Raw genomic sequence first — 22,778 nt, forward strand, 5'->3', positions numbered from 1 at the left:
GACTTAGAGTCATCCAGATCGGTGTCAAAGCTTGCATCGATGTAACTGTTTACGACGAACTCTTTGTCACCTCCATAACCGAGAAACATTTCCTTATTCCACTAAGGATAATTTTGACTATTGTCCAGTGATCCACTCCTGGATCACTATTTTACCCTCTTGCCAAACTCATGGTGAGGTACATAATAGGTCTGGTACACATCATAGCATACTTTTTAGAACCTATGATTGAGGCATAGGGAATGAATTTTCATTCTCTTTCTATTTTCTGCCATGGTAGGGTTTTGAGTCTTTACTCAACTTCATACCTTGCAACACAAGCAAGAACTCCTTCTTTGACTATTCCATTTTGAACTACTTCAAAAACTTGTCAAGGTATGTACTCATTGAAAAAATTTATCAAGCGTCTTGATCTATCTCTATAGATCTTGATGCTCAATATGTAAGCAGCTTCACAGGTCTTTCTTTGAAAACTCCTTTCAAATACTCCTTTATGCTTTCCAGAAAATTCTGCATTATTTCCGATCAACAATATGTCATTCGCATATACTTATCGGAAAGGCTATAGTGCTCCCACTCCCTCTCTTGTAAATACAGGCTTCACCGCAAGTCTGTATAAAACTATATGCTTTGATCAACTTATCAAAGCGTAAATTCCAACTCTGAGATGCTTGCACAAGTCCATAGATGGATCGCTGGAGCTTGCACATTTTGTTATCACCTTTAGGATTGACAAAACCTTTTGGTTGCATCATATACAATTCTTCTTTAAGATATCCATTAAGGAATGCAGTTTTGACATCCATTTGCCAAATTTCATAAAATGTGGCAATTGCTAACACGGTCCGGACAAACTTTAAGCATCGATACGAGTGAGAAAATCTCATCGTAGTCAACATCTTGAACTTGTAAAAACCCTTTTCGAAAAGTCAATCTTTGTAGATAGTAACACTACTATCAGCGTCCGTCTTCCTCTTGAAGATCCATTTATTCTCAATGGCTCGCCGATCATCGGGCAAGTCAATCAAAGTCCATACTTTGTTCTCATACATGGATCCCATCTCAGATTTCATGGCCTCAAGCCATTTCGCGGAATCTGGGCTCATCATCGCTTCCTCATAGTTCATAGGTTTGTCATGGTCTAGTAACATGGCTTTAGAACAGGATTACTGTACCACTCTGGTGCGTAACATACTCTGGTTGACCTACGAGGTTCGGTAGTAACTTGATCTGAAGTTTCATGATCATCATCATTAAGTTCCCCACTAATTGGTGTAGGCATCATTGGAACTGATTTTTGTGATGAACCATTTTCCAATTCGGGAGAAGGTACAACTACCTCATCAAGTTCTACTTTCCTCCCACTCACTTCTTTCGAAAGAAACTCCTTCTCTAGAAAGGATCCATTCTTAGCAACAAATAACTTGCCTTCGGATCTGTGATAGAAGGTGTACCAAACAGTTTCCTTTGGGTATCCTATGAAGACGCATTTCTCTGATTTGGGTTCGAGCTTACCAGGTTGAAACTTTTTCGCATAAGCATCACAACCCCAAACTTTTAGAAACGATAGCTTAGGTTTCTTGCCAAACCACAATTCATATGGCGTCGTCTCAACGAATTTAGATGGTGCCCTATTTAACTTGAATGCAGCTGTCTCTAATGCATAACCCTAAAATGATAGTAGTAATTCGGTAAGAAACATCATAGATCGCACCATATCTAATAAAGTACGGTTATGATGTTCAGACACACCATTATGCTGTGGTGTTCCAGGTGGCATGAGTTTGTGAAACTATTCCACATTGTTTAATTGAAGGCCAAACTCATAACTCAAATATTCGCCTCTGCGATCAGATCATAGAAACTTTATTTTCTTGTTACGATGATTCTCTACTTCACTCTGAAATTATTTGAACTTTTCAAATGTTTCAGACTTATGTTTCATTAAGTAATATACCCATATCTGCTCAAATCATTTGTGAAGGTCAGAAAATAACGATACCCGTCGTGAGCCTCAACACTCATCGGATCGCATACATCAGTATGTATTATTTCCAATAAGTCAGTGGCTCGCTGCATTGTTTCGGACAACAGATTTTTAGTCATCTTGCCCATGAGGCATGGTTCGCAAGCATCAATGATTCATAATCAAGTGATTCCAAAAACCCATCAGCATGGAGTTTCTTCATGCGCTTTACACCAATATGACCAAAACGGCAGTGCCATAAATATGTTGCACTATCATTATCGACTTTGCATCTTTTGGCATCAATATTATGAATATGTGTATCACTACGATCGAGATTCAATAAACCATTTATTTTGAGTGTATGACCATAGAAGGTTTTATTCATGTAAATAGAACAACAATTATTCTTTGACTTAAATGAATAACCGTATTGCAATAAACATGATCCAATCATATTCATGCTCAACGCAAACACCAAATAACATTTATTTTAGGTTCAACACTAATCCCCAAGGTAAAGGGAGTGTGCGATGCTGATCTTATCATCCTTGGAATCATTTCCAACACACATCGTCACCTCTCCCTTAACTAGTCTCTGTTTATTTTGCAACACTTGTTTCTTGTTACTACTCTTAGCAACTGTACCAGTATCAAATACCGATGGGTTGCTATAAACACTAGTAAAATACACATCAATAACATGTATATCAAATATACCTTTGTTCACTTTGCCATCCTTCTTATCCACCAAGTATTTGGGGTAGTTCCGCTTCCAGTGACCATTCCCTTCGCAGTAGAAGCACTCAGTTTTAGGCTTAGGTCTAGCTTTGGGTTTCGTCACGGGAGTGGCAACTTGCTTGCTATTCTTTCTTGAAGTTCCCTTTCTTTTCCTTTGCCCCTTTTCTTGAAACTAGTGGTCTTGTTAACCATCAACACTTGATGCTCTTTCTTAATTTCTACCTTCACTAATTTTATCATCGCGAAGAGCTCAGGAATCATTTTCTTCATCCCTTGCATATTATAGTTCATCATGAAGTTCGAGTAACTTGATGATAGTGACTAGAGAACTCTATCAATCACTATCTTATTCGGAAGATTAACTCCCACTTGATTCAAGTGATTGTAGTACTCAGACATTCTGAGCACATGCTCACTAGTTGAGCTATTCTCCTACATCTTGTAGGCAAAGTACTTGTCAGAGGTCTCATACCTCTCGACTCGGGCATGAGTCTGAAATACTAATTTCAGCTCTTGGAACATCTTGTATGCTCCGTGGCGTTCAAATTTTTTTTGAAGTCCCGGTTCTAAGCCGTAAAGGATGGCGCACTAAACTATCAAGTAGTCATCATACCGAGCTTGCCAAACGTTCATAACGTCTGCATCTGCTCCTGCAATAGGTCTGTCACCTAGCGGTGCATCAAGGACATAATTATTCTATGCAGCAATGAGGATAATCCTTAGATCACGGACCCAGTACGCATCATTTCTACTATCATCTTTCAACTCATTTTTCTCTAGGAACATATCAAAATAAACGGGGAGCTACATCGCAAGCTATTAATCTTCAACATAGATATGCAAATACTATCAGGACTAAGTTCATGATAAATTAAAGTTCAATTAATCATATTACTTAAGAACTCCCACTTAGATAGACATCCCTCTAGTCATCTAAGTGATCACGTGATCCAAATCAACTAAACCATGTACGATCATCACGTGAGATGGAGTAGCTTTCAATGGTGAACATCACTATGTTGATCGTATCTACTATATGATTCATGCTCGAACTTTCGGTCTCAGTGTTCCGAGGCCATATCTGCATATGCTAGGCTCGTCAAGTTTAACCCAAGTATTCTGCGTGTGCAAAACTGGCTTGCATCTGTTGTATGTGAACGTAGAGCTTATCACACCCGATCATCACGTGGTGTCTCGACATGACGAACTGTAGCAATGGTGCATACTCAGGGAGACCACTTATACCTTGAAATTTAGTGAGAGATCATCTTATAATGCTATCGATGTACTAGGAAAAATAAGATGCATAAAAGATAAACATCACATGCAATCAAAATATGTGACATAATATGGCCATCATCATCTTGTGCCTTTGATCTCCATCTCCAAAGTACCGTCATGATCTCCATCGTCACCGGCATGACACCATGATCTCCATCATATTGATCTTTATCAACATGTCGTCACATGGTCATCTCGCCAACTATTTCTTTTGCAACTATTGCTATCGCATAGCCATAAAGTAAAGCAATTATATGGTGCTTGCATCTTATGCAATAAAGAGACAACCATAAGGCTCCTGCCAGTTGTCGATAACTTTAACAAAACATGATCATCTCATACAACAATTTATATCTCATCACATCTTGACCATATCACATCACAACATGCCCTGCAAAAACAAGTTAGACGTCCTCTACTTTGTTGTCGCAAGTTTTACGTGGCTGCTACGGGCTTCTAGAAAGAACCGTTCTTACTTACGCATCAAAACCATAATGAATTTTCATTAAGTGTGTTGTTTTAACCTTCAACAAGGACCGGGCGTAGTCAAACTCGATTCAACTAAAGTTGGAGAAATAGACACCCGCTAGCCACCTATGTGCAAAGCACGTCAGTAGAACCAGTCTCATGAACGTGGTCATGTCTTCATCCAACAATACCGCCGAATCAAAGTAAGACATTGTTGGTAAGCAGTATGACTATTATCGCCCACAACTCTTTGTGTTCTACTCGTGCATATAACATCTACGCATAGACCTGGCTCGGATGCCACTGTTGGGGAACGTAGTATTTCAAAAAAATCCTACGATCACGCAAGATCTATCTAGGAGAATCATAGCAACGAGCGGGGAGAGTGTGTCCACGTACCCTCATAGACCGCAAGTGAAAGCGTTTAGTAACGTGGTTGATGCAGTCGGACGTCTTCGCGATCCAACCGGTCCAAGTACCGAATGCACGGCACCTCCGCGATCTGCACACGTTCAGCTCGGTGATGTCCCTCAAACTCTTGATCTAGTTGAGGCTGAGGGAGAGTTTCATCAGCACGACGGTGTGGTGACGGTGATGATGATGTTACCGGCGCAGGGCTTCGCCTAAGCACTAAGACGATATGACCGAGGTGTTAACTGTGGAGGGGGGCGCCGCACACGGCTAGGAACAACTGATGTGTGTTCTAGGGGTGCCCTCCCCATGTATATAAAGGAGGGAGAGGGAGGGAGGCAGCCTAGGGCGCGCCCAAGTAGGAGGAATCCTACTTGGGCCCCTAGTCCATTCCCCCCCCCCCCTTACCATATTTGGATAAGGGGGAAAGGAAGGAGGGGGAGGGGAAGGAAGTAGGAGTTCTAATTCATACTTTCCTTTTCCTCCTCTCCTTTTCCTTTCTCCCCATGTGGCTGGCCCTATAGGGGGCGCACCAGCCCCTTGTGGGCTGGTGTGTTCTATTACTTGGCCCATTAAGCCCATATCTTTGTCGGGGTTTGCCCGGAACCCCATCCGGTGACCCGGAACACTTCCGGTGTTCGAATATAGCCTTCCAATATATGAATATTTACCTCTTGATCATTTCGAGGCTCCTCGGCATGTCCGTGATCTCATCCAGGACTCCGAACAAACTTCGGTACATCAAATCACATAACTCATAATACAAATTGTCATCGAACGTTAAGCGTGCGGACCCTACGGGTTCGAGAACTATGTAGACATGACCGAGACACATCTCCGGTCAATAACCAATAGCGGAACCTGGATGCTCATATTGGCTCCTACAAATTCTACGAAGATCTTTATCGGTCAAATCGCATAACAACATACGTTGTTCCCTTTGTCATCGGTATGTTACTTGCCCGAGATTCGATCGTCGGTATCATCATACCTAGTTCAATCTCGTTACCGGCAAGTCTCTTTACTCGTTTCGTAATGCATCATCCCGCAACTAACTCATTAGTCACATTGCTTGCAAGGTTTATAGTGATGAGCATTACCGAGAGGGCCCACAGATACCTCTCCAATACACGGAGTGACAAATCCTAATCTCGATCTATGCCAACTCAACAAACACCATCTGAGACACCTATAGAGCATCTTTATAATCATCCAGTTATGTTGTGACATTTGATAGCACACAAGGTGTTCCTCCAGTATCTGGGAGTTGCATAATCTCATAGTCAGAGGAACATGTATAAGTCATGATGAAAGCAATAGCAATAAAACTAAACGATCATTTATGCTAAGCTAACAGATGGGTCCTGTCCATCACATCATTTTCTAATGATGTGATCACGTTCATCAAATGACAACACATGTCTATGGTTAGGAAACTCAACCATCTTTGATTAACGAGCTAGTCAAGTAGAGGCATACTAGGGACACTCTGTTTGTCTATGTATTCACACATGTACTAAGTTTCCGGTTAATACGATTCTAGCATGAATAATAAAAATTTATCATGATATAAGGAAATATAAATAGCAACTTTATTATTGCCTCTAGGGCATATTTCCTTCAATACCTTATTCACAGAGTAGGAAATATCAGGTCGTGTAAGAGTCAAATATTGTAAAGCACCCACAACAGTTCTGTAATTAGTTGCATCCTTTGATCCAAGTGCTTCTCCACTTTCAACTGTAGGTTTTTCAGAAGTTGAAATTGGTGTACTCACAGGTTTGCAATGTTCCATTCCTACTCTCCTGAGTATATCAGCAGTGTATTTTTCCTGTGTGAGAAGTAAACCATCCTTGACCTGCTTGACCTCTATGCCAAGAAAGTAGTGAAGATCACCCAAGTCTTTGAGAGCAAACTCCAATTTTAGATCTTTAAGCAAACAAGTGGTAGCATCTGAACTTGAAATAACAACAATTACATCATCAACATAAACAAACACAAATATAGTTATATTTTCTTTATCATAAAAGAAGGTATCTGCTTTAGATGGTGTGAACCCAAGTTGTTGTAACTGCATGCTCGATCTTGATACCAAGCTCTTGGGGCTTGTTTCAAACCATACAAAGCTTTATCCAACTTACAGACATAATGAGGTGTGCTTTGATCCTCATATCCAGGTGGCTGCCGCATGAACACTTCTTCCTCAAGAACACCATGATGAAACACGTTCTGAACATCTAGATGACATAAACTCCAACCTCTAGAAACAACAATAGACAATACAAGTCGAATAGTAGCTGCCTTAACAACATGACTAAATGTATCTTCACAATCAATACCAAACCCCTGCTTAAACCCTTTGGCAACTAGTATAGCCTTGTATCTGTCTATACTTCCATCAGATTTTCTCTTTATCTTGTATACCCATTTATAATCTATAACATTGCTACCTTTCTTTGATGGTACTAGATGCCAAGTTTTATTTTTCATGAGTGCATCATATTCATTATCCATAGCCTCCTTCCATTCCTTATGAGCTAGAGCATCATGCAAATGAGTTGGTTCTCCAACACTACTAAGAAAGGCATGTTTGATTATGTCATACCGTACCATACCATTACACTGCGTTTGGATGTCTGTATTGGGCTCTCTGTATTGGATTTGGTATTGGGCTACCCCAATTCAGGTGTTTGGATGTACTCCGAAACAACATATTGAAACGGTATCGAATACAGAGTAGTTTCCGCTCGCACGCATCCTCTCGTCCCGCAATTCCTAGGCCTCTCGCTCCGTTTTCGGCTGAATTGCCCTCGTCCCGCAAAAGATACCGGTCAACACAATCGATCCCTCCCGCGACCGTGAAACAGAAGGAAAGAAGGGAATGAGAGGAGAACGGCGGCGCCCGATGAGATACTCGGCGGCGCAGGTATGCTCACCCGCCCTTCCCTTCCTTCTCCGCCGACCCTTCCCTTCCTCCTCTGTCATTCCCTTCCTCCCCGGCCCTCCTCCTCGGTTGTAGCTGCAGCTCGGTGACCGCGCCGTCGCTCCCAGATCTGGTGACCCAGTTTGCGTGGTGATGCAGCTAATGCTCCCATGCGTGGTGTCCGTGATTCCTGGAAGGTGCCGACGTTTGTTCGTGATGTGTGGGAAGCATGTGTGTATCTTTTCGTTTTAAAAGGGATTGATTCCATGCTTTGTACAGAGGCATAGTTCTAGGCTACATCGGTTGTGCACTGCCGTCGGACTGTAAACAGAGGCATATATTTATTTATCTACTTGCAGGTTTTGCTGAAAAATTCCCCGCAGAAAAAAGTTTTGGAATCACAAATTTTGTTTTGATGCATATAAAACAATGTATTATCTTCATACTCTTGTTACTATGCAATTCCATAGTTTGTCATCCAAACACGATTTGGTATTGAAACTTCACCGGATTCCATAGGCCAATTCAATGAACATCCAAACAAGTGAATTTATATTCATGTCCATTACAATTTCCTTGTTGAATTAGTATTCCAACCAATTCAATACGGAGCCCTCCAATACAGACATTCAAACAAAGCGTTAGTGTATTCTTTATCTTTTACAATACCTGACTGTGACCTGGTGTGCCGACGAGAAGCTTGATGAGGAGCCGCTGATGGAGGCACAGAAGATCCTGATGCAATAGGCGCAGAGATTGCCACAGAAGATCCAGGCTCCAGATCCAAGGAAGATGCCGAACCTGCCAGCTCTGACACCTCAGGTGTTCTGCTGTCGGGAGCCGCCTCGATTTGCGGACACGTGGCGCCAGGTGATGATTTCCCGCCCGCGCCAAGGCTGGCGGGCTCCACCCTGTGGGGGCTATCGGCCACGCGCGCGCCTGGGCTGGCTAGCTCAGCTAACCGCGCGTCTGAACAGGCGGGCTCAACTCGGTCGGCCACCCGCGCGCGACTGGATGCATGCAAGGAAAGGCGATCCTCCTGGGATCGCGCGCCGACAGAGACAGCAGGATTGGCGCGGAATCGTCATGGGATCGAGCGCTGCTGCCAGCCACATCAGTATTGGATCCTGTGCCCGTTTTGTCAGATTTGCATACATAAAATGATGGCCAAAATCTGCAGAATTACAATTTTCTATGGAATTTTGCACATGGTCAGTTTTATTTAATTCACCCCCGTGATCTGGAAGAAGAGCTATTTCAGCACGGAGAAGGGCTCCTGCATTGGGATGAAGTTTGGCAAAAGGAAAAAGAGTTTCATCAAAAACAACATCTTTGGAAATATAAATACGCCAGTTGCAATCTCTAGGCACTTGTACCCTTTATGGAGATTACTATAGCCAAGAAAAACACATTGAGTAGAACGGACCTCAAGTTTATGACGATTGTATGGACGAAGATTGGGATAACAAGCACACCCAATTTTTTTGAGAGAGTTGTAATCTGGTTTTTGATGATAGAGACGCTCCAATAGAGTAGAATTGCCAATGACTTTGCTAGGCAAACAATTAATAAGATATGTGGCAGTAATAAAGGCTTCATCCCAATATTTGAGAGGCATGGAGGCATGAGCAAGTAGAGAGAGACCAACTTCAACAATGTGGCGATGTTTATGCTCGGCATAGCCGTTTTTCTGGTGAGCATGAGGACAAGACACATGGTGTTTAATGGGAAAATATCGGGTGCTCCCAACCTTGAGGTACTCCTAGTGATCCAATGTCATAAAAACATTTTTTAATATTTCAAAAATTCTAGAAAAAATATGAATTTTCATAAGGAATGTGCCTACCATCCCTAAAAATTTCAGGTCCAAACTCAAAACACACATTGATAAACAAAAATGTGAAATCTAGCATAAATAGTGTAAAAAAAGACCAAAGCAACATTGACACTATTCACATATGGATTTGTCTTTTTTGTTTCTCAATGTGCATTTCGATTTTGGACTTGAACTTTTTAGGGGTTGTAGTAATATTCCCTATCAACATTCAGATTTTTTTCATAATTTTTTGAAACGTTTGAAAATATATTTTCGACATTGGAGCATCGGGAGTACCCCAAGGCTGGGAGCACCTCATACTTTCCCGGTGTACAATGCCTATGCTACGAAAGAAGGAGTTGAGCTTCTCATACTCCCCTCCCCAATCACTTTGGACTGTTAAAATTTTCCTGTCAAAGTGTCTTTCGATAAGTTTTTGAAACTCTTGGAATACAGGAAAAAACTTTTTTATACTTGAGCAAATAAATCCAAGTAAACTTGCTATAGTCATCAATGAAACTGAAAATAAGCCAAGGAGCATGAGAAACACTACTTGACTTAGGATAGGGAAGTTGGTGACTCTTGGTACATTGACAAGCTTCACAAACTGAACCACTAATTGGGCTATGTGACAAAGAAAGATTGCCTTTATTGACTACTTGTTTAACTATGACTGAAGACGAATGTCCTAATCTTTGATGCCACCTTGCCAAAGAGGGCTTGATGAAGGAGTAGACTTGACGATGCTTGCGACTAAGTGCTTCGAATGTGATGGGGTAGAGGCCTCCAATGCATCTACCGTGGGGTAGAAGTTCCCTCGTTGCCCGGTCCTTTATAAAAAAGTAACGAGGGTGAGTTTCAAAGAAGACATCAATATTAGTGGCTAAGTGAGACATAGAGGCAAGATTTTTGTCAGCTTGTGGAACATGAAGGACATCTTTTAAGATCAGATCATGTTTAAGCGTAGGGGAATTAATAAAAGCTTGACCAATGTGTCGAATATCCATATCTCCACCGCTTGCGGTGTGAATTTGATCATTGTCGTGGTACTTTTCACGGAGAGCAAGTTGCTCTAGTTCACTTGTGACATGATCCGTTGCACCGGAGTCAACATACCACAATCCATCTCCTCCTTGCTCACGCATAGCCACAGCAACATGGCGAGCATCAGGAACATAGTCTTCATCAAAGCGGTGTCAGCAGTCCATAACCTCATGGTCGGCCTTCTTGCAGAGTTGGCAGCGAGGGCGACCACATGAGAAGGAGGAGGGGCGGCGGTTGGTGTTGTTGTTGAAGCCACCTCCCTCGGTCTGTTGCCGGTGTTGTTGTAGCCGCCACCTCCTATGTTGTTGTAGCTGCCGCTACCCTGGTTGTTGCCGCGCCTATGCCCACTGCTGCATTGCGCGTGGTGACCGTGCCCACGGCCGCGTCCATGCAAGACAGAGTTGGCGAAGGATTGGCAAAGGTTGGTGCCATGAAGGAGACTGAGGCGGGCGTCAAAGCGCAGGAGCTGGCTGTATAGCTCCTGAACGGTGATCGGCTCCACCCGAGCAGCAAGGGCTGAGACTACTGGATTATAATCCATGTCCAACCTGGACAAGATCTTGGACACGATCTCTAGATCAGAGAGTGCGGTGGCGGTGTAGGCTGCTTTGTCGGTGAGATTCTTAATCTTTCCAAGATACTCAGCCATGATCATATTACCTTTTTGAAGGTTTGTGAGCTCGATGCGGGTGCTGATTGCTTGGGCTTGACTCTGGGCGGCGAACGTGTCGTGGATGGCGCGCCAGACTTCAGCCGGCGTCTGGAGCGTGGCAACCCGTGCAAGGATGTCGCGGGAGAGAGATCCCATCAAATAACCTTGGAGTTGTTGCTGCTGTGCGTACCAGAGAGATCTCACAAAGTTTACCACCTGTTCTTCTTCACCGTCCTTGGTAATAGTGAGGCTGGCCGGCGGTGCCGGGCTCTTTGCGTCGAGATGATGTTCCATCTACGCGCCCTTGATCTGGGGTAGGACGATGGCCTTTCATAGCAGGAAGTTGCCCCTCGTCAGCTTCTCTTGCGGCGGCGATCCGAGGAAGGAGTTGGTGGAGGTGGAGGTGGATGATGACGCAAAAGCGGAGGAGAAGGTGGTGGTCAGCACACCCATGGTGCTGAGTGTCATGGCGGCGGCGGTGGTGGACATAGTTGCAGTCGCCTGGGTAGTTAGATGCGATCTCTACCCAATCTATCGAGGAAGAGGCTCTGTTACCATGTAAAACTAGATGGAAGTGGCTTACAAGGGAGAGATCGAGCGAAGGATCTTTACAGAGAAAGTCGGTAGAAGAATCAGAACAGAAGAAGAGATAGAAAGAGATTACAATTTAAACACCTTTCCTATCTCTACACAACATATTCTAACATTCTGGAGCATGTGCTATTCCTGGAATAACCTGAATCGTAATTATTAGAGTATACTTTTAGTGTTATTTTTTGCGTGAAGATTGGGAGCTTTATTGATTAGTAAATAGGATTACAATCCATAGCCAAAAGGCAAAGAAGATTCTCGGGGGCATCTTGTAACCACAAGTCGGTTTGATGCTCCGAGCGCGAAAATTTAGCTAGAAAATCTGCAACCCTATTCTGAATTCTATCTACTTTCATAATAATAAGCTCCCTCTCCTCAAAGAATAAGTTTCTCAACTCTTGTATCAGGTGTCCCAAGCAAGACCTGTCCGGCTTCGTTTCCTTAATCAGTTTGATTAGGTTTGAACAGTCTGTTTGGAGGACAAACGGACCGGCAGCATATCTACGCGCCATCTCCACACCTTCCTTTGCGGCCATAAGTTCTGCTTCCAGAGGACCCCGACACCTAGATAAGTATTGGCATGACGTGTATCAAATCACCAGCCGAATCACGGATCACTAGACCTGTCCCTGCGTTCTTCTCTTTGTCACGGTAAGCACCATCGACTGTGATTTCAAGGCACCCCACAGCAGGCGGTGGCCATTGTGCACGAGCACTGGCATACCTCTCCTTCACTGGCTCTTGTAGGCTTTCTTCCATTATACCTTTTCCTTTCACAGGGTCCCCGCCGTCCTTACTCTGCACCTGAATTAGCGAACACATGTAGCTCGACAGAAAGGACCTTGTTATGTGTACAGGTAGCACTGGTTTATCATGTACTTGATCGTTCCTGGTCTGCCAATTCCTCCAGATAATCATTAGCACATTTCTCCGCACTCTCTCATTAACTCTGGCAAGAAGATCAAGCACCCATTCTGGACCAGTATTGATCAGCTCATCTTGTTCAGGTATTTGCCATTCATCTCTCATGGCCTCCCATACAGCATGTGCTTGAGGGCACGTAACAACTGCATGGAAGGCATCCTCAGTTTCTCTACCACAACGCACATACACATCCATGGTGTCGAGGTGGCGAGACTTCTTTAGTTGCCTCGTTGGCAACCCTTCCTTCAACTTTTAGTGCTATTTTGTTGCTAGATAAATATAGCACTATTCTGGACCATGGAAACGGCTCACGATACTGTGAAATATTTGATCAATCTTACCCACAAAATTACTATGATGCTGGAGTTTTAGTGGTGGGATTCTCTGTTTCTGTTGAGCATATGGCTTCATGCAAGTTGCAATTGTGATAACTAAACAACAGATTGCTCAAAGTTGTTGTAGTTCTGTTTTCTGGGTAATGGAGATTTCCTAATTGATAAGTATGTTGACAGGAATGACGGGGTGGCGGCTCCCTCGGCGAAGGGCGCGACGGGCGGCAGCTCCCTCGACGACCCATGGCGAAGGGTGTGACGGGCAGCTCCCGCTGCGTAGGGTGTCGCAGCTCGGCGGCTCCCGTGGCGTACGGTGCGGCGTCTACCGCGGCGTCACGACGGGCGGCTCCATCGGCGAACAGCGGGGCGGCGAACGGCGCGAGGAGGATGGGCGTGCGGAGGCCCGCTCGTCGTGTGGCATCCGTTGGGAGGAGGAGGGGGGGGGGGGAGGTCTTGCGTGCTTTGGGATGAGGAGGAGAGGGGAGAGGTCGTGCGGGCGTGCATCACTGGGAGTGGGTTTTTTTTGAACGGCGGCGTATGCTAGGGATGATAGATGGATTATAGTGACTTAATGCGTGGCTTGGTGTGTTAACCACGGGAGGATTAAGGGCCATCGGATATTGTAGATGGACGAGTATAATTGCTTGGATTTGTCCTCTCTCTTTCTTTTATACAGGTAAGTAGATAGATGGAGAACATTTTTCCATGCATGGTTGTATGTGGTGGTGGGTCACAATTTATAATCTCTTTTCATGCAAAAAAGAAGAGGATATCATTTTAAACCGAGTGATTTCTTCCGAACACAGTCTTGATTTCTCCATCTTGGAGTATAGCTGGCCAAATGTGCCGTTTTTTCGGGCCGGTCCGTGAGCACGCCGGCACGTCCCGTCTTGGGCCAGGCACGGCACGGGGCACGCCCTGGGCCGTGCCTGGGCCTGGAGGCCAGGCACGCGGGCCGGCAAGGCACGACCCGATTACGTTTATTTATTTATTTTTATACATCTGTATATGGCCCAACATGTAAAAATAGGCTAAAAACGCTCAGTGCGTCAAAATAACAGGCTGAAAATATGCGGCCCACCGTGCTAAACGGGCCAACGTGCCTGGGCCTGGGGGCGCAGCACGCGGGCCGGCACGGTACGGCCTGTATAGTAATAGTGCCCTGGCGGGCCATGCCAGGCCAGGCACGATTAAGATGGGCCAGGCCGGGCCGGCCCGTTTGGCCAGGTATGTCTTGGAGGGAGTACACTGTGCGCATCCGCTGCCCGTTTCCCCCTGGTCTCGGCAAGGCGAGAGCGAAGACTGACGCCGCAGCTGCCGGCGAGGCGAAGACCATGGAGCGGCAGCATCCGGCGGTGCCCTTGCTCCCCGTCCTCCTCCTCCTCGCGCTGCTCTCGCCGGACGCCCGCGGCTCGGAGTCGCCGCAGTACGCGACGGTGCACGCGGAGTCGGACTTCGAGGTGCGGCACTACCGCGACACCGTCTGGATGTCCGCCCCCTCCGACGACACCTCTTTCCACGTCGCCACCAAGCTCGGCTTCCACAGGTGATACGCTTCTCACCACCCCCACGATCTTGCTTGGATCGTCACGGAATCACCTGATTGACTGATTGATCGATTCCTGTAAGCACGCCGTCCTCTGGATGCAATCCTATCATCCTCCGCAGTCTGTCACCAGATGCAATCCTATCATCCTTCGATTTAGGGGCTGTCGATTTGTAATCCTCGCGTTCTTTTTATTTTTTGTGATTATTACCGTCCTTCGATTTGTTCCGTTGGCGTGTCGATTCTTGGTTTAGGGTTGGGTCGGGTAAGCAGTGGATGACTTGTGGAAGAAATTGATGAGCAAGTTAGGGGGTCGCTGTCCCGTTTGCCTTTCATCAGGATGCTAGTACATCTTCTCAGCTGAGACATGTGAGTTGAGAAGCATGTCATCCTGAGTAGAGTGTGTTGCCGTGCACAATTCTGCAAGTTGGCAGGAGAATCTGTAGCACAAGGAAATGTAGGATCAGCCATTACTCTATGAGAATGATCGAACCTCGGTTGTGAATCACCTCGAATATAGACAAGAGTTAACCATTCTCGTTGCAAAATTAAACAAACATAATCCATTTCTGACCTGATACAAGATATGTTAGTACATCTATAATCTGACTTTGCCGCTCTGATGTACTTCCTCCGTCCCATAATATAAGAGCGTTTTTGACACTGCACTTATGAAACAGACCAGACTCCCAAATAACTAGGCTATCTGAATTGTGATAGGTCCAAATACATATTTTATGTTTACTGCTACCCGTCCAGGGCCGTAGTCTGCATCAACACGAACAATTCAATGATTCTGCACTGCCCTGTTTCATTTAGCCATACGTTAGAGGCATTTCTTAATTCCAGGAACTGATATTAAGATCTTTGCCTCCATCTGCGAATAATTCTTGATGTATAACGGATCTTTTGATTTGTGAAATTGATAACTCAAAGGGCCCAAATAATCGGATCGATCCCAAGTGTTGTTTCCACCTAGGTCTTGCAAAAGTTCAACTGATGCGATATATCAACTTTGCTAGCTCGTGAAATACAAAATTTCATTGCATGAGGTAATTGCTCAACAGCGGCATGTGAACTTATGACGGCATCACAATCTGCAAGTTATTTTGACACTTTTGTTTGTGGGGGGGTTATTTTAATTTCCAGCCTTCCAGGTAATTTACTATGTGCACATTTAGTTACATGAATCAAGTATATTGATGTTTGTCCATAATTTGCTCTCCATTGTGCACATTTAGTTACATGAATCAAGTATATTGATGTTTGTCCATAATTTGCTCTCCATTGTGCACATTCAGTTACATGAATCAAGTATATTGATGTTTGTCCAGGATTTGCTTTCGAGTTTGCTTTCCATTGCCCATTCTGAAAGTTTCCTGTCTCATGAATTTACCCACTTGGTCCAAACCCTATTATCATATTCAGTGACCCTGAACCTTTAATGTCGTCACTGATTTCTGCCAGGTTGTTCCAATACCTGATGGGCGCAAACCTCAACTCTTCCAGGATCAGAATGACGACCCCTATCCTAACAAGCATCGTCCCAGGCGCGGGGCCTCTCCACTCTTCGGCCTACTTTGTCCGGCTCTACTTGCCATTAGAGTTCCAAGCTTCCCCTCCTGTCCCTCTCCCGGAGCTGAACCTACATCCAGATAGGTGGCCAGGCCACTGCGTCGCCGTCAGGAGCTTCTCAGGCTACGCACGCGACCACAATGTCGTCGAGGAAGCTGAGAAACTCGCCTTGAGCTTGAGCCGGTCACCGTGGGGGAACTCCACGAATCACCCTAGCAAGAACGCCTACTCCATCGCACAGTACAACAGCCCCTTCCGCATCGTCGGCCGTGTCAACGAGGTGTGGTTCGACGTCGACTGCAGATCTGCTGGTGTGGAGGCTTATTAAAAAATGCTCTATGCAGTATGCCATCACCATAAAACCAAGCGAAATGCGGCACCGTGTAAGCTGTGTAGCTTTGTATATACTAGGGGTTGGGACGCCACCCGGTGACGTCTCCTAAGTGAAAGCTGGGCGGTGCTAGGTTGGTAGCCGCCCATGCCAATTGCTTTTTTGCTATCTTGTTAACACATGGACATGACATGAAAGTAAGAAGTTGCTTTACAAATTTCAGAAGAGCTAAATACTAAATGACACTTAAATACAAGGAGATTAGGGCATCTTCAACATGGATCACCAAACTGATACCACCAACTAAGTCCGTGGACATCCGTATTTATCAAAGTGGACACGCACTTTATTTTTACAACGCAGAAGCGGGACACCGAGCATAATAATAACTAAAAACCAAAGAAAAAGATTACTAATTCCCACTTTATTTTTACAACGCAGAAGCGGGACACCGAGCATAATAATAACTAAAAACCAAAGAAAAAGATTACTAATTCCCGTCAGAGGTAAGGTCGATGACCCCCACATCAAAGCCGCCGACCTCGTCATTGTTGGCGGCCAACGTCAACCCGCAGGAGCCGCCGACGTGACTTTTATGCATCGTCATCATGCATGCGGGTTCAGTGCCTCCATCCTCAATCTCATTCTCCTTGAAGAGCCACTCCTGCCTTGAGGAGGTAAGTCAGATGCTGCATGTGACAAAGATGGTGCGGGGATGGAGATGGCAACGCCCTGAGCACATCCATCGTAGCCTTCTTCTGCCACTTCGCAGATGCAGGGGGAAACTGATTGACCACCCAACTCGACGCTTGCCAACTAAGAAGGCCTTGTTAATTTGTTCTACAAGTAACTCAAACAAACTCGCATACAGGGCTTTAGCAAGAGTGAAGTTCAAATCCATCCCATGCAAATATCAAAAAGATAAAAACTGACAAATGATAAATCAAAGGAAAATTCAACATCTGTTTTCATGTAAGCAAATTTCAAACACAATAGGCTAATGCGAGATTGAGTAAACTCAAGGTTGGAGCATATCTAAAAAGTGTCAAAGTCACTATGCTAACTACCATAATTATGCATATCATGGCAACATAATTATGCATAAAAGGTCTTGTTAATTTATTAGTTTTTTTCAACTGTAAAAACAAAACTATGCAGACCAAAAGAATTCTATGGAATCCCAAGTAGAGAAATTATTGCCATGAACCATGGAAAAATACTATGATACTGGAGCATATATGAAGCCCATAATTCCTTTTAGATGATACCTTTGCATAAAACTCGTATAGTTTGTGTAGGAAAAACATGTGATTAGGAAACAGTATCATGTGGTTTACCAAGGATATATAATGGGCTTGTTAACATCCTGGCGATAATTGAACAACACAGCAAGACAACAAGTGTCATAATTATATTTATTGGATGCAAGTGAAACTGAAAGGCATATACATGCATCGAAGTTGTTTCTTTGTTTACTGGACTTTAAAGCAACACAGATTATTTTGGTCAAATGGACAAACAAACAAATTTCTTGGGTCTGAGGCTAGAGCAACGACCAAACAGACATCATATAAGCGACTAAATATATAACATTAGCAAGCCGCGTAATATTTAACATGACATGGCTAAATAACAAAATCCAAGAGAGCAAATGGTACCTAAATCACACGGGGCTTCCATTGGTGGAAAATTGCTGGTTATCAGCTATTTGTTTTGACACATTTCCAGGGAACTCTGTTCGTAATAGACATAGTAAGTTGAATATATGTCCTTTACCTACAACAAGTATAAATACTGAAAATAATTCATAAAAAGTTTCTCATAAAAGATTTCAGTAAGTTATGGTAGGAATAGCATGGCTTTTAATGGTATAGAAAGCCAAATAGAAAAAGGTAATCACACTCGTAACAAACAAGAATACAACATTGAACTCACTTCCTCATGGACTGGAGTTAGTCAACCATATTCGGCACCTTTTGGAATAAATGAGGATCCTCGGCTACCGTAATGTTGGCTTGTTGTAGCGGCGGGGCACGGCGTTTGGCGCGGCTAGGTCTGGGTTCAGTCTGTCGAGGCCCTTCATGACAACTTTGTAGGCCCAGGACCCTTCATCATCACAAGGGTCATGCGCCAGGTCTCAGAACTTAACATGCATCACGGAGTGCTTTCATAGCTCACTATCCATCTGCGATTCACCAGGGCTCTGTGGCAACTTGGTGGCACAACATGTAACCTTGGTATCTCACGCACACCCAGGTGGATCATCACCTGACAAAATTGAAGCTGGAAAGTATTGAAGGTTGTATGTACATATAGCAGCTAACAGTAAGTATGCAGATATAGTAGGACCAACAAAATGTTACCTTGACGGCATGGCAACACAGGATCTCCTGCTCCTTGCACATGCACATGAATGCTTCACCGTCTTCTCTAGCATTGACCCCATATTCCAACCTAGATCATTTTTCCCTGGTTTTACTGTTGGGATGCGGTGCTATGTATTTCAAGTTGGCAATTACTGCCTCCACTAAGAAGGGTTCAGATTCACATATGGTTTGCACAGACAGTTCATACACTTCTCCTGTGTATACCTGGCTAGCGTGCTCCTCGGTCGGTAGATTTGTCCTCAAAACAATCTCATTCTGCACGAAAACAATAAAGAAACACACTTGATATATGAGCAGATCTTTGGGATTGTACAAAAAGAGATGTTCTCTAGTAAAAAAACAAATTTATGGATTAAATTAGTTAAACACATAGATATGTGCATATCCTGATCAACTTTTATATAAAGCTAGATTGCAATGACATAATTTTGTTAATTCTTTCCAGTAGTTGGAGGGGCAAATATCTAAATATCCATCGCAATACCAAAAACATGAACTTCCATAGAGTACGCCCTGCTAACATATAGCTATGCAGGAGAACAACAACAAAATGGAGCATCCTTATCATAGAAATATAACTTCTATTCAATGGAAAAGATGCACTGCCCATTCTCAAGATGCATTCGATATGTATGATGCACACACATGAGCTAGGTATCAATTTCGATATCATGGTTATGACAATAATGGGCTATACTCACTGGTTCCAAAATTTTAGAGATCTGATAGTGGAAGCATTCTAGATCCAGCGCTAGTGGGCACTTACGCAATTGTAAACTTCTTTGTTGATGCACATCGCCCAAGATAACCTTCGATGTCCCAAACAAACTGAGCTCACGAACCAGCACCTTGAGGACCCACGAGCACTTACAGATCTTGATGCTTTAGATTAATCTGTCAGCACACACTAAAAGTATCACACATAAGTATCAATTAGTAGCCGGCAAATTTAGTATTGTGCTAATCACATCGAATCAGGAAGATAACAAAACAAAATTCATAACTAATAGTATAAGAAAAACTTCTCGGTTATAGGCCTAACTTAACTGATTAGAGTAGAATGCAAAAGGTTAAGAAACATCAAAATTATGCTTGATGTTATGGACACCTGGAGGAACTGTGAAAGGTCAAACAATAATCCCACATGGCGGATTAGCCGATGGCGACGTCCTTGTCATGGTCCAACTGCTCTCTGGTTACGACGCGGATCTCAATCACAGTGAATTGGCGACCGACGTCCTTATCTTGCCGAGTCCTTCACTCCGGTCCTCTGGTCCGCTATTAGGATTTTTACTCTATATCTGGCCCTGACCATCTTGTTCACATTGATCACCTTCCCAACACCCTTACAATTTGGTAGAAACAAACGACGAGAAGGCAAGGACGTGTGTCAGCCATTCTGATGTGGTAGAAACAAAGAAATTTGCGGCAAGAGAAACTTGGCCGGCTGGGAAGTTGAGAGTTGGAAAATTATTAATTTATTATTGACCTGCTAGATGTGCACGCGGTCGGTGACGGAGGGCTCAAACCTGTCGAAGCAGACCGGGCCGGGGTTGCCGTGCAGCAGTGAGTGCAGCTCGTCCTGCCGACAAGCTCATCAGCAGTGCTCCGCAGCATCTCTGTGCGCTCCTCCATCCCCATCGACGCTGCCATACTGCTCCGACCGCGTCCGTCTGTCTTTGCCTCTAGTAGTCCTGCGCCCTCTGTTTCCTTGCCATTTCTTTTCTGTGGTAAGGGAAAATAGTTAATACTGCAGTGGATGAATTTAATTGTAACATGAAAGGCGAAGATACAGAGCAGTGGATGGAAATGAAATGCTCTGAGTTACATGTCTCCTGTCAGTGTGAAAACAATTTCTTAAATGAAGTTAGTTTATTTTGATTCAGTTTTGTAAAAGCATGTAATGGAGCATGTTTATGTAGGAGATAATCATGCTTGAACAGCATAGATTGCGATCAGAATAAAATGCTAAGTGAAGCTAGATGGAAAAGCAGAGCTAAACAGAAGATGAGTGCAGCAAGTGAGATGTTAAATGTAAGTAATGGAACTTGAGTCATGCGCTTTTTGGATATATTAAGTCCCATTAAGATGACCGTTTAGTTTTTCTTAGACTTCTTTTTTGAAGATTCTATAGTGGACACAAAATTCAATCTGGGAGTAATTATTGTAGTATAAACTTATAGCATGATGCACGCCCCTATGGTAGCTTGTAAGAAAGGGGATATGCAAATATGAAGTAGCATACAACGAGTGATTCAGCTCTGTTACTGCAACCAGTACATCAAAATATGCATATTTTAAAACATGTGAAAAAAATGTGAGAGCCGCTATTGTGGAATGCACCGCTAAAAGTAAACTGGTTCATCTGAAGCTCCATGGGCAGTGCGCACCGTGATATAGACAAGCGGAAGCAGAACATCAGATGTGAAATATTTGGAAAAGCATGGACAGGAGAAAAGTGAGAGAGCCAATCTAGTCATGGAAAAAGATTCCGCGGTCGTAAAAGGTAGGTATACTATACATTAGGATGCAAGAAAGAATACCTATAGGAAGCACCCGTTTGTCACATACAATTCTTAGGCCCCTCCCAATGCTCCACCTTGTACAGGTGCTAAGCCTTCCACGTAGGCAAAAAATCTGATGTGGCAAGTTATTTAAGAGGGGAGAGATGGGTGTGGTGACCTCAGGAAGAACCAATGCTAAGCACGTGAACCTAGGCAAAATATTTAAAAGAATGGAGCCCACCAATACATGAAGAGCTTTAGTTGTTAAATCATTAAATGAAGCAAGCTTAGCAACCATAAGCTAAGCACCTATGCATTGGGGAGTATAGTTGCTAAGCTATTTAATGTGCTTAGCACCTCATCTAAGCATCCATGCATTGCCAGCAGCCTTATTACATCCACCCCTTCATTAGCACAGAAGGATGGATCCATATTCATAATTTGCAGTGTAATGAACTGCAACTTCCTTCATTAAAATCTAGTCTGAGAATTGGACATATATGCTTATTTAGCCTCCAATTTGGTACCCTGGTGTCCAGCCACCACAGCTCTCTATGTGTAGAAGATAGACATGGTCAGGGAAGAGAGCTAAATTAGGGAAAGGTAGAGGGCATGGAAGGGGGCGGGGGAGTACCTGTGTGTGGAGGGAAGGGTGGCCTCACCGGCGTCCACGCATGGTGGCGAGAAGTACGTGGACGAGGGTGGCCTCGAGCGGAAGAACGGCGACGACCCGCAGATCCGCTCTGCTCCACCTCCTGCCACGACGTGCCCTCGCAGCCTGCTGCTCAATCTGCGGGAGGGGAACAGGAGGAGGTCGCTGGTGGATGGGGAGAGGTGAGGGGAGAAGAGAAGACGTGGTGGCGGCGGCGGCGGGGGAGGTCGTCCAGAGAGAGGGAGAGGGCAAGGAACCGGGGGATGTGGAACGAATCTGGGGCTGGTGGGGCGTGGGGCTAGCGCTCTTTCCCCTTTTTTTCTCTCTCTCGACGCTGATAGCGCGAGACCTTTGCTCCTTTCATTGGCTGCGCCGCACAGTATGCCTCCGCCCACGTGGCACGCGCGAACAACCCCTCTTGATGCACACCCTATTATTTTGGATGTGACCTTTGGTTGTCTGTATGCCTGTGATGAAGAAGTGACACAATGGATGTACCATATGCTCCATGTTGCGTGATCAACTAAGAATGATCGACGTAAATCAGGTACTGTCCACCAAATGCAAAATAACTACTCCCTCCGTTCCGAATTACTTGTCGCAGGTATGGATGTATCTAGATGTATTTTACTTC

General features: G+C 44.3%; 1 protein-coding gene and 1 long non-coding RNA gene across 15 annotated transcripts; one reads left to right on the forward strand and one right to left on the reverse strand.

Moving 5' to 3' along the window:
* Nucleotides 1–14,397: 14,397 nt before the first annotated feature.
* On the forward strand, nt 14,398–16,802 carry LOC123060827 (heme-binding protein 2). The gene is made up of 2 exons (XM_044483675.1): nt 14,398–14,695; nt 16,163–16,802. The coding sequence occupies exons 1-2, from the start codon at nt 14,484–14,486 to the stop codon at nt 16,596–16,598; spliced, it is 648 nt and encodes a 215-aa protein (XP_044339610.1). The 5' UTR covers nt 14,398–14,483; the 3' UTR covers nt 16,599–16,802.
* Nucleotides 16,803–16,879: 77 nt separating this feature from the next.
* Nucleotides 16,880–22,463, reverse strand: LOC123060828 (uncharacterized). Of its 14 annotated transcripts, XR_006428175.1 has the most exons (8): nt 22,127–22,463; nt 21,850–22,044; nt 20,478–20,713; nt 20,097–20,333; nt 19,755–19,895; nt 18,965–19,243; nt 18,537–18,869; nt 16,880–18,377 (listed from the first exon to the last, which is right to left on the reverse strand). It is a non-coding gene; the product is annotated as an uncharacterized lncRNA (long non-coding RNA). The 14 variants fall into 14 exon arrangements; XR_006428178.1 differs by lacking the exon at nt 21,850–22,044 and having other exon boundaries at nt 20,518–20,713; XR_006428168.1 differs by having other exon boundaries at nt 20,478–22,044.
* Nucleotides 22,464–22,778: the final 315 nt, after the last annotated feature.

This window comes from Triticum aestivum, chromosome 3A (assembly GCF_018294505.1).
Source record: "Triticum aestivum cultivar Chinese Spring chromosome 3A, IWGSC CS RefSeq v2.1, whole genome shotgun sequence".
In the NCBI taxonomy this organism is placed as follows: Eukaryota; Viridiplantae; Streptophyta; class Magnoliopsida; order Poales; family Poaceae; genus Triticum; species Triticum aestivum.

Excerpts from the sequence above, each read along its gene's own strand:
- LOC123060827 (XM_044483675.1), top strand. The coding sequence starts at position 14,484 with ATGGAGCGGCAGCATCCGGCGGTGCCCTTGCTCCCCGTCCTCCTCCTC. Across the intron at positions 14,696-16,162 it reads ACCAAGCTCGGCTTCCACAG|GTTGTTCCAATACCTGATGG; the intron begins GTGATACGCTTC and ends GATTTCTGCCAG.